At 45.1% G+C, this 12,500-nt stretch overlaps 1 protein-coding gene across 8 annotated transcripts in view; it reads right to left on the bottom strand.

Moving 5' to 3' along the window:
- The window catches only part of LOC112253057 (transcription factor COE3), a 75,085-nt gene that overhangs the window by 26,162 nt on the left and 36,423 nt on the right, over positions 1 to 12,500 (bottom strand). For 4 of the 8 annotated variants that reach the window (XM_042323597.1, XM_042323601.1, XM_042323598.1 and 1 more), the window contains exons 7-8: positions 3,911 to 3,992; positions 1,881 to 2,022 (exon numbers count right to left, since the gene is read on the bottom strand). In XM_042323597.1, the coding sequence (XP_042179531.1) occupies positions 1,881 to 2,022; positions 3,911 to 3,992 (224 nt within the window). The remainder of the gene's footprint in view (positions 1 to 1,880; positions 2,023 to 3,910; positions 3,993 to 12,500) is intronic. The other 4 variants (XM_042323599.1, XM_042323604.1, XM_042323600.1 and 1 more) reach the window with 1 other exon arrangement.

Raw genomic sequence — 12,500 nt, 5'->3', positions numbered from 1 at the left:
GGTGTGTGTGAGTCTGCAAGTGTGTATGTATTATTGAAGGATTTTTTTATATTCATGTTTGACTGTTCAAACATGCAGGGTTCAGTTGTGTCAGTAAAATAAATTCCCATTCAGCACCAATAGGGGGCAGCACCTGTTGAGCAGCCTGACACTGTCACCCCAGCGTTGAGACAATAAACTGAGAGTATGCCTTGCTTTCTCAGACACAGACAGACAGTCAAGCCATGTCTGAGGCTCTCACCCAGTGAACACTTATTGAAGAATGTGTTGCTAATTTAAAGGGTGCTGTCTGTCTGCCTGCCTGATGTCAGAACTCTATGGAAGACATGGATGCGATTACGTTTTATGACCGAGTATCCTGTTCTCATGTGTCACGTGTATGAGTGTCGGGGGTGGGGGAGGCAAACAAGTAACATTTTAGCTAAAGAGCTACGGTACATTGCTAATACACACAAAGTGTTTGTTTTTTACACTCAAGTATATTATGTTGGGATGAAAAATAGATTGAGATATATTGGAAAGTTACATTTTCTGTATTATAGTTAAGTGCCATTTTCTCAAACTCCATAAATGAAAGTTATCTGGTGACTTGTGCAAAAGTATCAAAAGATACTAAGACAGATTGTGTTATTGAAAGGAGATGGCTATGCGAGGCAAGCCTACTGCTCTTGCGCTTTGAAGAATGAGTAGGAGAGGAAAGGGGAGGGCAGGGGAAATCTGTGTGGAACCCTCATAACACACTCACACACACACACACACACACACACACACAGACACGCACACGCACACGCACACACACACACACACACACACACTATCCCGTGGGATGGGGGGAACATGGAGGAGAGGGCTTAACCTCTTTAATTGCTCTCCTCATTAAGACGCAGGTTGCTAGGCGATCCACACCTACCGTGTCATAAACGTGAGACACAGACACCAACACAACAGAACGTCACTGAGCATAATGACTTCGATGCTTGAGGCAGGACTTTAATTATTTGATTTTGTCCTCTAGTAGAGGAGTCATTAATAAAGACTAAAACAAATAGATTAGCTTATCCCCCACTAGGACTGGACTACATAAGATATATTAATTGTCTTGTCAGTTGTTTTTTTAGAACTGTTGTTGTGTTAAACGTTACATTTGCTTTTGGTGATAGGACCATTAATGGTTATTAAAGTGGAGAGAATGCCGTTTCAGGCAGTGGTGTGTGTATATAGACTGTTTGCCTAGCCATAATTGCCTCTTGAAATCTGAAGATAAGCAATTTGCACAATTGGTCTGCTCTGTTTTTTCCATAATCTCTGAGCTGTGTGTGCTCTCATCTGCGAGAGGAGGCCAGGAGGGGTCAGAAGGTTATGTTCAGTGCATTTTACTTTTTGGATTTCCCATGGTTTGGAGGTCCTGCTTGCCTCTCTTTTGGCCGAGCAGGCAATCAGTCTATCATATGGAATCAGTTGGAAGAAAAACAGTAAGTTCCTTTTTTCTCCTAGTCCCCCCGCCCCCTACCCCCCTCCCTCCACCTGCCCTCTTCTTCATCCCCTCATTTCTCCACTCAGATGAAACTGCAGTGCCCAGCAACAGGAAATCGACCTCAGTGTGACTTATTTGCCAATTTTACCTTGTTTCGCATAGGTTAAAAACTTTTATGTGCAATTTAACACTTGGACAAGATTGGAAATAGTATATGGTTTTATAATCATTCAAATTACCAGAATTACTAGCATTCTTAGAATGATTATTGTATACAATTTCCAATCCACTTCAAATAGTATGCATGAGGGAGGCAAATAGCGACTTACAGCACAGACTTAGAAGAGTGTATGAACAGAGGGCAAATAGAAGGAATGACAAAGAACAGGATGTAAAATGTGCCTACCATTCTCCAGATAAGGAGGCGTACCTTCTGAAGGGTCGAGTCTGCGAGCCCTTCGCCCATGCTTGGAGTTGTTGTGGACAAACATGTTGTCTGAGACAGCCAAGACGTGGCCATCCACATTGACGGTCGTCGAGACAACAACCTGCAACAAGAGTGAAGGTAGAGCGTGTCATTTAGCAATCTGTATGAAAGCGGCACAATCACGTACAAAACATCAGTGTAATCACACTTGGCTATTTTCAGATTTCCACATGAACATTTAGCACTCTCTGTAATCACTTTTGTTGACTCCACTCTGACGATTGTTGTCTTGACTTCATCGATTCACAGAACACATTGATCGACTCATCTATCTAGTTCCGTATGGTGGACAAACTAGACGAACTCACAAACAACAAGAACGAACCTCTTCTTTGTTCAACAAACATTTCCCCTGGATCAAAGTCTAACTCAGGCTGAGATTCAATCCGATTGTGGGTTGAAGGCATTGCGGCTCTTAAAGCCTCAATATATCATAGCGCTTGTTTTTGTTGTTCTGCTTTCTCTTGACCACATCTCCAAACAGTGGACTAGGCCATGAATGGAGAAAGTGTTTCCGAGCAGGAAATAGAGAGCCCCTCTCAGGTTCTCTTTGCCGGTGAGTGACCTCGGTGTAGCTGTGGAATTTGGGGGGTGCTTTTTTGGTTCGTTTTGGGGGGAAAGAGGGGGAGTTGGGAAAGAGGTAGGGGGGCAGAGTAGGGAGGTGAAAGAGCTCCATTCTTGCTCACAGGTTCAGAGCTGGGCCAAGCTGCACATGATGGATGTGGCCCTCTCTGGCCTCAAGCTGGTTTTGGGAGGGGAGGGGGTAATAAGAGTGAAAAGCAGAATACACAACCTTGGCTGGAGAAACACCTACAGTGGAGCATCTGGTAAATCTATCTGGGAAAAACGGCATTCTGGCCACCAGAACGGAGACCAGAAAAGATAGCCAAAATATTGTAAGCCTTGGCCTACAATACCCCTCTCCCATCCCAAAATACTCCAACAATAATTGCCAGTTGATTCCCTATAAATACAGTAAATCTAGATTTGTTTAAAGATACAAATGGGGTAAACGTTTTATACAACACTAACTCATACACCTCCTGTTACATATGCCTTGGGGAGATGGTTTTTAAAGATAGCTCAGTAGCTGTCATAGCTGGGGCAGTATGTCCCAGTCTCTTGTGAATCTAGGAGTAATGCAATGGTAGAGTGAACACCTGAGCTGTTTGTGAAGACATTGACTCTGTTAAGTCCAGTTACCCCCCTGAGGGAAAAGGAGAACAGGGAGGTCTAGTGGTGACATCAGAAACAGCCTGTCTGTTTCATGTCTGGGGGTTGCTGGAGGAAGCTAGGTTGGTGTGTCTGTCATGGCCCATGATTGGCAGTGACTGATGGCCCCTGGAGTTTGTGGCAAGGCAGATAGGATACCTCCACTTTATTCAGGCCTGACCTCCTTCCTGAGGTATATGGGTCTGTGGTTGGTGGATATGTCGATCACCAACTTCAATGGCACTCCTCCACATTTAATAGAGCATGTATTTTAGCTTTAGTATCCTCTTAGACATGGGAGTATTCCAGACCTCCAGATAGACGTTTCATTGCTCATACTGGCCGCAGTGTAATGGAAAACACCTCTCAGATGGTTCTCGTTGGCTGCACAGTGAATAATCGTGGTATCGTGACAACCCTAGTGTGTGTGTGTGTGTGTGTGCATGTGTGTGTGTGGGCTAACCCTGAGTTAACAGTGTTGTTACATGTGGTGGGATCATCCTCCCTTCTGTGCTGTGGTTCAGAAAGCTGTCAGGACCACAATTGATAGTACCTCTGAAATCCCATATCCTTATTTGTGTCAGATGGTGTTCTCCAATAAATATTCCTTACATGTGTTCAGCTGCACACTGACACCCTCTGCAAGGGTGTGTGAGTGTAAACCTGTGTGCATGAAACCCGTGAGTGTGTGTGTGTGTGTGTGTGTGTGTGTGTCATTTTGTGTAAATTTCAGTTACCTGGAACCTGCGCATGTCTCTTGGATTCCCTGCATTCTTCAGACAGTTCTGATTGCACTTCAGGAAGAACTTCAGGAAAAATCTGAAAAAGAGCACAAAATAAAAATACAATTTAAGTACACAGTACTAGAATGGAATGGAATAGAATTAAATAGAATAGAACGGAACAGAAGTATTGCTAGTCTTGCATGGGGGACAGTACAATCAGTCAGTCAGTACAGTCAGTCAGTCAGTCAGTGTAGTCAGTCAGTACAGTCAGTCAGTCACTACAGTCAGTCAGTATGTCAGTTAGTTAGTCAGTCAGTGTAGTCAGTCAGCCAGTCAGTATGTCAGTCGGTACAGTCAGTCAGTCAGTCAGTCAGTCAGTGGAGTCAGTCAGTCAGTCAGTACAGTCAGTCAGTCAGTCAGTCAGTCAGTCAGTGGAGTCAGTCAGTCAGTCAGTCAGTAGTCAGTCAGTCAATACAGTCAGTCAGTCAGTCAGTCAGTCAGTCAGTGTAGTCAGTACAGTCAGTCAATCAGTCAGTCAGTACAGTACAGTACAGTCAGTCAGTCAGTCAGTCAGTGGAGTCAGTCAGTCAGTCAGTAGTCAGTCAGTCAATACAGTCAGTCAGTCAGTCAGTGTAGTCAGTACAGTCAGTCAATCAGTCAGTCAGTACAGTACAGTACAGTACAGTCAGTCAGTCAGTCAGTCAGTGTAGTCAGTACAGTCAGTCAGTCCGTCAGTCAGTCAGTCAGTCAGTCAGTCAGTCAGTCAGTGTAGTCAGTCAGTCAGTCAGTCAGTCCGTCCGTCCGTCAGTCAGTCAGTCAGTCAGTCAGTCAGTCAGTGTAGTCAGTCAGTCAGTCAGTCAGTCAGTCAGTCAGTCAGTCAGTCAGTCAGTACAGTACAGTACAGTCAGTCAGTCAGTCAGTCAGTCAGTCAGTCAGTCAGTCAGTGTAGTCAGTCAGTCAGTCAGTCAGTCAGTCAGTCAGTCAGTCAGTCAGTCAGTCAGTCAGTGTACAGTCAGTCAGTCAGTTCAGTCAGTCACAGTCATCAGTCAGTACAGTACATTCAACACCATAGACAGAAAAGGAGGAAAGAAAAAGGAAGATTTAGAGGAAGTGAAGCAGGAGAGATGTAACGACAAATGACAAGCGGAGGTAGAAAGGTGTGATTTTGTGTTTTACAAAATAGTAAAACACATAATAATACTTGAAGCATAGAGCCAGTCAAGAATTCATACGGAATGAAATTCCAAAAAGCCAATACGGGTCCATGCCATTCAACCTGTTAACTACAAATCTATTACACCAGTATCAAACCCAGATATTACTCATTTGTTTAAAATAATGTAGATATCTTCTGTTGCTTCTAATATCCCTTAGCAGCAACCCTGTCATACCATCCTCTCACCTGAGTTCACAGCCTGCTCCTACTCCCATCTGCTACTAGAATACAGGAAGTCACTTGATATTCCACCCACCTATTTAATCCCAGAACACCCCCTGTGCAATTAAAGTTGTGCTGTTCAATAGGGAGGCAAATGAGGCCCACCTGTGACCAGGTCTTGTTTGATGAGCATCAGGGATAAAGGACCTAACAAGGTGAGAGCGTGCCACAAAACTTATAGTCCTGTCAGACAATTAGGCGGCCACTCCTGGGACCTTCGCTTCACGCCACACACACAACCACACACACACATGCACACATGCACACATGGGTGGGTGAGGCAATTATGCCACAAATTACAACCTGGCTAATTGTCTCCGAACAAATGTCATGTGTGAGAGAGAGATCTAGGGTTGTTTAGTCTTTGAGTCTCTGTCTCTCTCTCTCTCTTTCTCTGTCTGTCTCGCTCTCGCTCTCACTGCGCTTCAGCTGCCAAGTGTTTGCCTGTGAACGTCAAATGAACGTCAGGTCCCTGTGATTTTATTGAAAAAGCCTCCTATCGTGAGCTCTCCTTTTAAACATAACCTTTCCGTGTTCCAGTAGATAACATGACAAAGGAGACAGGTGGAGGACGCTTAACGGTCCCTGACTTGGTTTACTGTCTCCTACTACAAATGTCTTCCCTATTACCACTGCAAGTGATGACAACAACATGTTCTAAACCTGACAGTGGGATCAATGCTTATATCAGCAGAATGTACTGCAACACACCTTAATTGACTTCCTTATCATGTACAGTATATACATAATCATACAGATTCCTGCTACTGGGCTCCCGCTAAGTTTGATGTTAACAGTAATGCTAATATGTCACCACCATTTATTGGTTTTATGTACAATTTCATGGTTTCCATTGAAAAGCAAAATTGGCACTTTTGCCAGTGATTTCATTGTCATGTATTGAATGCTTTGTGTAAAGCTGGCTGCTTAAGAGGGTCCTTTCTCAACACTTAGCCTCCTCCTTCTCCCTCCACAGTGGGATCTGGGCCAATGCAATAAATCAGTGGCTTGAAACGACCCCCTAACCCTGGCCACATTAATACATGCACTGGTCATTTAGAAGCGTTCTCCAATAGACTCCAATAACCCTCAGCACCACTGCCAGCCCAAAAGAACATGAGAGGTGAGAAAATATTTTCACTCGCCATCCAAGGAGCTTTGGCCCCGACATCAATAAAAAAAAAATGTTTTAAGCCACGCCAAAATGCTGATTGCCTGTTGGTGTGCGGCGAGACCATAAAAAACCTGACTTGTCGTTAGTGCATTTTGCCTGATTGTGTTCAGTGTGTTTTTGGTTGCATCTGTTGGCCAATCATCAAAATGACCATTATCTACTCTAATTCCCTGACCCTGTTTTTATTTCCCCAAAGAGTCGTAATGTAGAGCAGTAGACATCTGCGGAAAGCAGACCTGAAATACGACTTTTATTTGTCTGTCGCCTCTCATATAGATTGGGTTAGACTAGTGAGTGTGTGAGTGTGTGTGTGGGTAAGCACCTGTGTGTGTGCGTGTGTGCGTGTGTGTGTGTGTGTGTGTGTGTGTGTGTGTGTGTGTGTGTGTGTGTGCGTGTGCGTGCGCGTGTGTGTGTGTGTCCAAGATTGATGTGCTTTAAATGTTTAGCACCTTTGTGCGAAAAAAATAAATATATAAATATACATTTTCTTGCCAAAACGGAGACGTTATTGAAGCCACATGTTATTTTTAACATGGGGCTTTCCTGTACTTTCTTCTGTTGTGTTGTCGTACAATTACAAACTGTAAAACTGCAGTAAAACAAAAAGTAAGCAATAAACAGAAAAGGGTACTTGGGAATAGATGTCAGCTGTACTATCATGAACTACGTCTTTTATGTTTACTGTTATGAAGACGATTAACCACAATTTCACAGCTAACAGATAAGCTTCATTTTAACAGTAGTCCATGTTAGTGGCAACAGTAAAGCATCATTACATTAGAGTTGGTTAACATTCTACATGAGCACACTGTAAATTGGTCCTTGGTGAAAAGGCAAGCAATTAAGATCAGCCTCTCTCTTTTACTTCTTAAATATCTACAGAACTTTGTGCTGGTGTTTTGGCACGCTCAGAGACCAAAACGAGGTTGTTTAATTGTTTTTTAATGGGAAATCAAGGCGACGACGCCATTAGATGTTGGCAACGGAGGGCAAAGGGGGGATCGAGAGAAAGAATGAACTGCAATTAGGTTTGATTAAAGCTATCCTTCTCAATAATCAGAGCTAGAGACAGGACAGGAGGACCCTGGTGGCCGTGGAGATGGAGGAAGGTGTAGAGTGATATTAAGGCCAATGAAGGGGATATTAACGTGGCTAATTAAAGCAACTCCTCCAAAGCCGGGAGACGAGCGAGGCTCTCAGCGGACCGCCATGGAGGAAATCATCGGCCCAGCCAGCTATCAGTTGGAGGAGGGAGAGAGAGAGAAAAGGGCTGTAGTTCATCAGAGAGAGGGTGAGAGAGAAAAGGACTGTAGTTCATCAGAGAGAGGATGAGAAAGAAAAGAGAGAAAGTGGTGGAGGGAGAGGGAGAGGGAGAGAAAGGGGCAGTAGTTCATCAGAGAGAGGGTGAGAGAGAAAAGGGCTGTAGTTCATCAGAGAGAGGGTGAGAGAGAAAATGGCTGTAGTTCATCAGAGAGAGGGTGAGAGAGAAAATGGCTGTAGTTCATCAGAGAGAGGGTGAGAGAAAAGAGAGAGTGGAGGAGGGAGAGTGAGAGAAAAGGGCTGTAGTTCATCAGGGAGAGGGTGAGAGAGAAAAGAGAGTGGAGGAGGGAGAGTGAGAGAAAAGGGATGTAGTTCATCAGGGAGAGGGTGAGAGAGAAAAGGGCTGTAGTACATCAGAGAGAGGGTGAGAGAGAAAAGAGAGTGGAGGAGGGAGAGTGAGAGAAAAGGGATGTAGTTCATCAGGGAGAGGGTGAGAGAAGAGAGAGAGAGTGGAGGAGGGAGAGAAAAGGGCTGTAGTTCATCAGGGAGATGGTGAGAGAGAAGAGAGAGAGTGGAGGAGGGAGAGTGAGAGAAAAGGGATGTAGTTCATCAGGGAGAGGGTGAGAGAGAAAAGAGAGAGTGGAGGAGGGAGAGTGAGAGAAAAGGGATGTAGTTCATCAGGGAGAGGGTGAGAGAGAAGAGAGAGAGAGTAGAGGAGGGAGAGTGAGAGAAAAGGGCTGTAGTTCATCAGGGAGAGGGTGAGAGAGAAAAGAGAGTGGAGGAGGGAGAGTGAGAGAAAAGGGATGTAGTTCATCAGGGAGAGGGTGAGAGAGAAGAGAGAGAGAGTGGAGGAGGGAGAATGAGAGAAAAGGGCTGTAGTTCATCAGGGAGATGGTGAGAGAGAAGAGAGAGAGTGGAGGAGGGAGAGTGAGAGAAAAGGGATATAGTTCATCAGGGAGAGGGTGAGAGAGAAAAGAGAGAGTGGAGGAGGGAGAGGGAGAGAAAAGGGATGTAGTACATCAGAGAGAGGGTGAGAGAGAAAAGAGAGAGTGGAGGAGGGAGAGGGAGAGAAAAGGGATGTAGTTCATCAGAGAGAGGGTGAGAGAGAAAAGAGAGAGTGGAGGAGGGAGAGTGAGAGAAAAGGGCTGTAGTTCATCAGGGAGAGGGTGAGAGAGAAAAGAGAGTGGAGGAGGGAGAGTGAGAGAAAAGGGATGTAGTTCATCAGGGAGAGGGTGAGAGAGAAAAGGGCTGTAGTTCATCAGAGAGAGGGTGAGAGAGAAAAGAGAGTGGAGGAGGGAGAGTGAGAGAAAAGGGATGTAGTTCATCAGGGAGAGGGTGAGAGAGAAGAGAGAGAGAGTGGAGGAGGGAGAATGAGAGAAAAGGGCTGTAGTTCATCAGGGAGATGGTGAGAGAGAAGAGAGAGAGTGGAGGAGGGAGAGTGAGAGAAAAGGGATGTAGTTCATCAGGGAGAGGGTGAGAGAGAAAAGAGAGAGTGGAGGAGGGAGAGTGAGAGAAAAGGGATGTAGTTCATCAGGGAGAGGGTGAGAGAGAAGAGAGAGAGAGTAGAGGAGGGAGAGTGAGAGAAAAGGGCTGTAGTTCATCAGGGAGAGGGTGAGAGAGAAAAGAGAGTGGAGGAGGGAGAGTGAGAGAAAAGGGATGTAGTTCATCAGGGAGAGGGTGAGAGAGAAGAGAGAGAGAGTGGAGGAGGGAGAATGAGAGAAAAGGGCTGTAGTTCATCAGGGAGATGGTGAGAGAGAAGAGAGAGAGTGGAGGAGGGAGAGTGAGAGAAAAGGGATATAGTTCATCAGGGAGAGGGTGAGAGAGAAAAGAGAGTGGAGGAGGGAGAGGGAGAGAAAAGGGATGTAGTTCATCAGAGAGAGGGTGAGAGAGAAAAGAGAGAGTGGAGGAGGGAGAGGGAGAGAAAAGGGATGTAGTACATTAGAGAGAGGGTGAGAGAGAAAAGAGAGAGTGGAGGAGGGAGAGTGAGAGAAAAGGGCTGTAGTTCATCAGGGAGAGGGTGAGAGAGAAAAGAGAGAGTGGAGGAGGGAGAGGGAGAGAAAAGGGCTGTAGTTCATCAGGGAGAGGGTGAGAGAGAAAAGAGAGAGTGGAGGAGGGAGAGGGAGAGAAAAGGGATGTAGTACATCAGAGAGAGGGTGAGAGAGAAAAGAGAGAGTGGAGGAGGGAGAGGGAGAGAAAAGGGCTGTAGTACATCAGAGAGAGGGTGAGAGAGAAAAGAGAGAGTGGAGGAGGGAGAGTGAGAGAAAAGGGATGTAGTTCATCAGAGAGAGGGTGAGAGAGAAAAGAGAGGCAGTGGTGGTTGGAGAGGGAGAGAAAACAGTAGGAGAGAGGAAGGGAGGAGAAAACTATGAAGTGGGAAGAAAGCCTAAAGAGATAGACTGGAGAGAAATGCTCATTTTGACACAACCCTCTCCCTTTCGGAATTCTACCAGATTAACCACGACCTGACATCAGCTTTAATCTTCCAACACCCCGAGTTACAAGCCCACAAATCAACGTTAAAACAATCCCCTTCTAACAGAGACTAGGGCAATTAATAGTATTCTTCTGTAGCCTGTACCTCCATGCTCGCCATTCTGCCGAGGCTAGCTACTAATCATGCCATAATGGCTTCTCTCCCTCTGGTCAAAGAGGAAATAGATTGTCTCTTTAGTAATGCAGCGGGCTCGGCGGTTTCCACTCCGTGTGCTTCACATGCCTGGTAATTGAAGAGAAAAGGGCAGACTTTGTTACTTTGACTGATTTATCTCTACTGTGATCATTTTAGGATGACACTCAAAGGGAGACCTAATTCGGCCTAATTCTAGCTCGACCCTCTCCCACCATCAAATAGAGGAGAAATGGAGAAAACAAGCAGACGAAGTGAGGAGACGCTTCCTGATTTAAGGAGCTAAGCTAATTGGGAGGGGGGAGATGTCACCCACTCCTTGACACCTCTGCCTTTGATTCAGGGAATAATGGGAAGTATTGACTCCATTTTATTATTTCAGGACTTTTACAATACTAACAGGGTATCATACAGCATTTATTTCATAGTGTTTGATACGCCACCCATTTCAGAAGTTCACCACTGACAGATAGACTGAAACATCCATGAGTGTCAGGCATTGACAGTCCGTAGATCCTGATTGGCACCCCAGCAATAATGACTACCAAGGAGTGTCCACAGCCGGCAGCTATGACAGTGAAGTCATCGTTGCAGGGCGGTGCGTATCGACCACCACCCAGCCACAGCCAATCAGACCCCAGTATGAGCCTAGCGATGGGCTTCAGTGAGGATGGAGGAGACCTGGAACCAGCGTCTCACAATGCCCCACAACGATCTGCTGACAGCAGCTCCTCACTGAGATGGTAGTACACAGGTCAATAACGTATTGGCTTTCCAAAACGCCAGGGTCTTAATGTCAAGCCTTCTGCATCCCTTCCAGCTCCAGTATGTAAGGCACTCTACTATGAAGTGTACTCACTCAAGCCCCTGTTCTGACAGGCCGGGCTCCATTACACTGGCTTGTTATTATACAAATATTCCTGTATAAAAAGGGAGAAAGTTTGTTGGTCTACCTGTGGGTTGTTCTGTACTGACACATCTTAATTTACCATGCTGATGAGAGAGACTCAAATTCCAGAGTGATTTTGAGTAATCTGTACATTGCTGTCGTACGCTGGTTGCTTGCTGTCTTCTCTCATCCGCTACAGCTGTTTTTCCTCCGCTTCCCCACATTAACACTATTTGCCCTACCCCTGTACAACAATAAGTGCCCAGGGACCAGCACCACATATCCTATCACTTCTTTATCATGGAACAAGTTCCTTACGATCTAATGTTATTGGGTTGACGAAAATTAACCCTTTCCACTCTCGGGGCTGTTGCTCTGAGACTGCTATTGCTGAAACATTTCACTATCATTGTTTTCCTGTTCAACATATACAATTCCCCATAACTGGGGAGGTGGGCTGTTGAGACACACAAACAATAAAACCACCCCATTCATCCCTTTATCATCTATACCCTTTCCTCCACCATCCCCCTGTTCTCTAATGGCCAGAGTGGCATTGACAATATTTTACTTGAGGATCCCCAGATCTGTCAATCCCTCTTCATTTAGTTCATGGCTGCAGGACTCATTACAGAAGAGAACTCTTTCTCTTTCTCTCGCTCTCCCTCTCCTTTCCTACCTCCCTGTCTATCCCTCTCTGAACTCTGTCAGTTTCTTGTTCGAGCAAAGAGAAATGCTTGTCTCACAAATGGTTCATATCAAACACACCCCCTAACCATCTTCAGCTGATTCCCTTCAGGTTCCAGTCCGGGTCTACAAGTTAGATAGAGATTCAGTGGCCCTGCTAACTATCCATCACTGGCTATTCTTTAACTCAGCACATACTACATGATTAGCCCAAAGCTCTTTGCCGTCACCACACAACAAGCAATTGAAACGGTATAGTGGGTCTGCTACTCTTTGTTTTACAGTGAATCTGCCAAATTTGTATAAATGGATTTTTTTTTAAGTACAAATAATAATTTCTGTTAAGTGTGGCTTTACTTTCAAAATGAATCAACAGCTAGTTTCAGTGATGAAACCAGTACTATTTCTACACTTACTGGAATTTCGATACATTCCAGTTCTATTGATCTATATGTATAACTGTTATGAATAGATTATTGTTACTTACACCTTATCCACAATAAAGGTGAGGAGGGTGCTGACATTATA

This window comes from Oncorhynchus tshawytscha, linkage group LG06 (genome assembly GCF_018296145.1).
Source record: "Oncorhynchus tshawytscha isolate Ot180627B linkage group LG06, Otsh_v2.0, whole genome shotgun sequence".
Classification (NCBI taxonomy): domain Eukaryota; kingdom Metazoa; phylum Chordata; class Actinopteri; order Salmoniformes; family Salmonidae; genus Oncorhynchus; species Oncorhynchus tshawytscha.
Note: the sequence above shows the minus strand (reverse complement) of the source record. Positions and strands in the feature narration are given on the sequence as shown.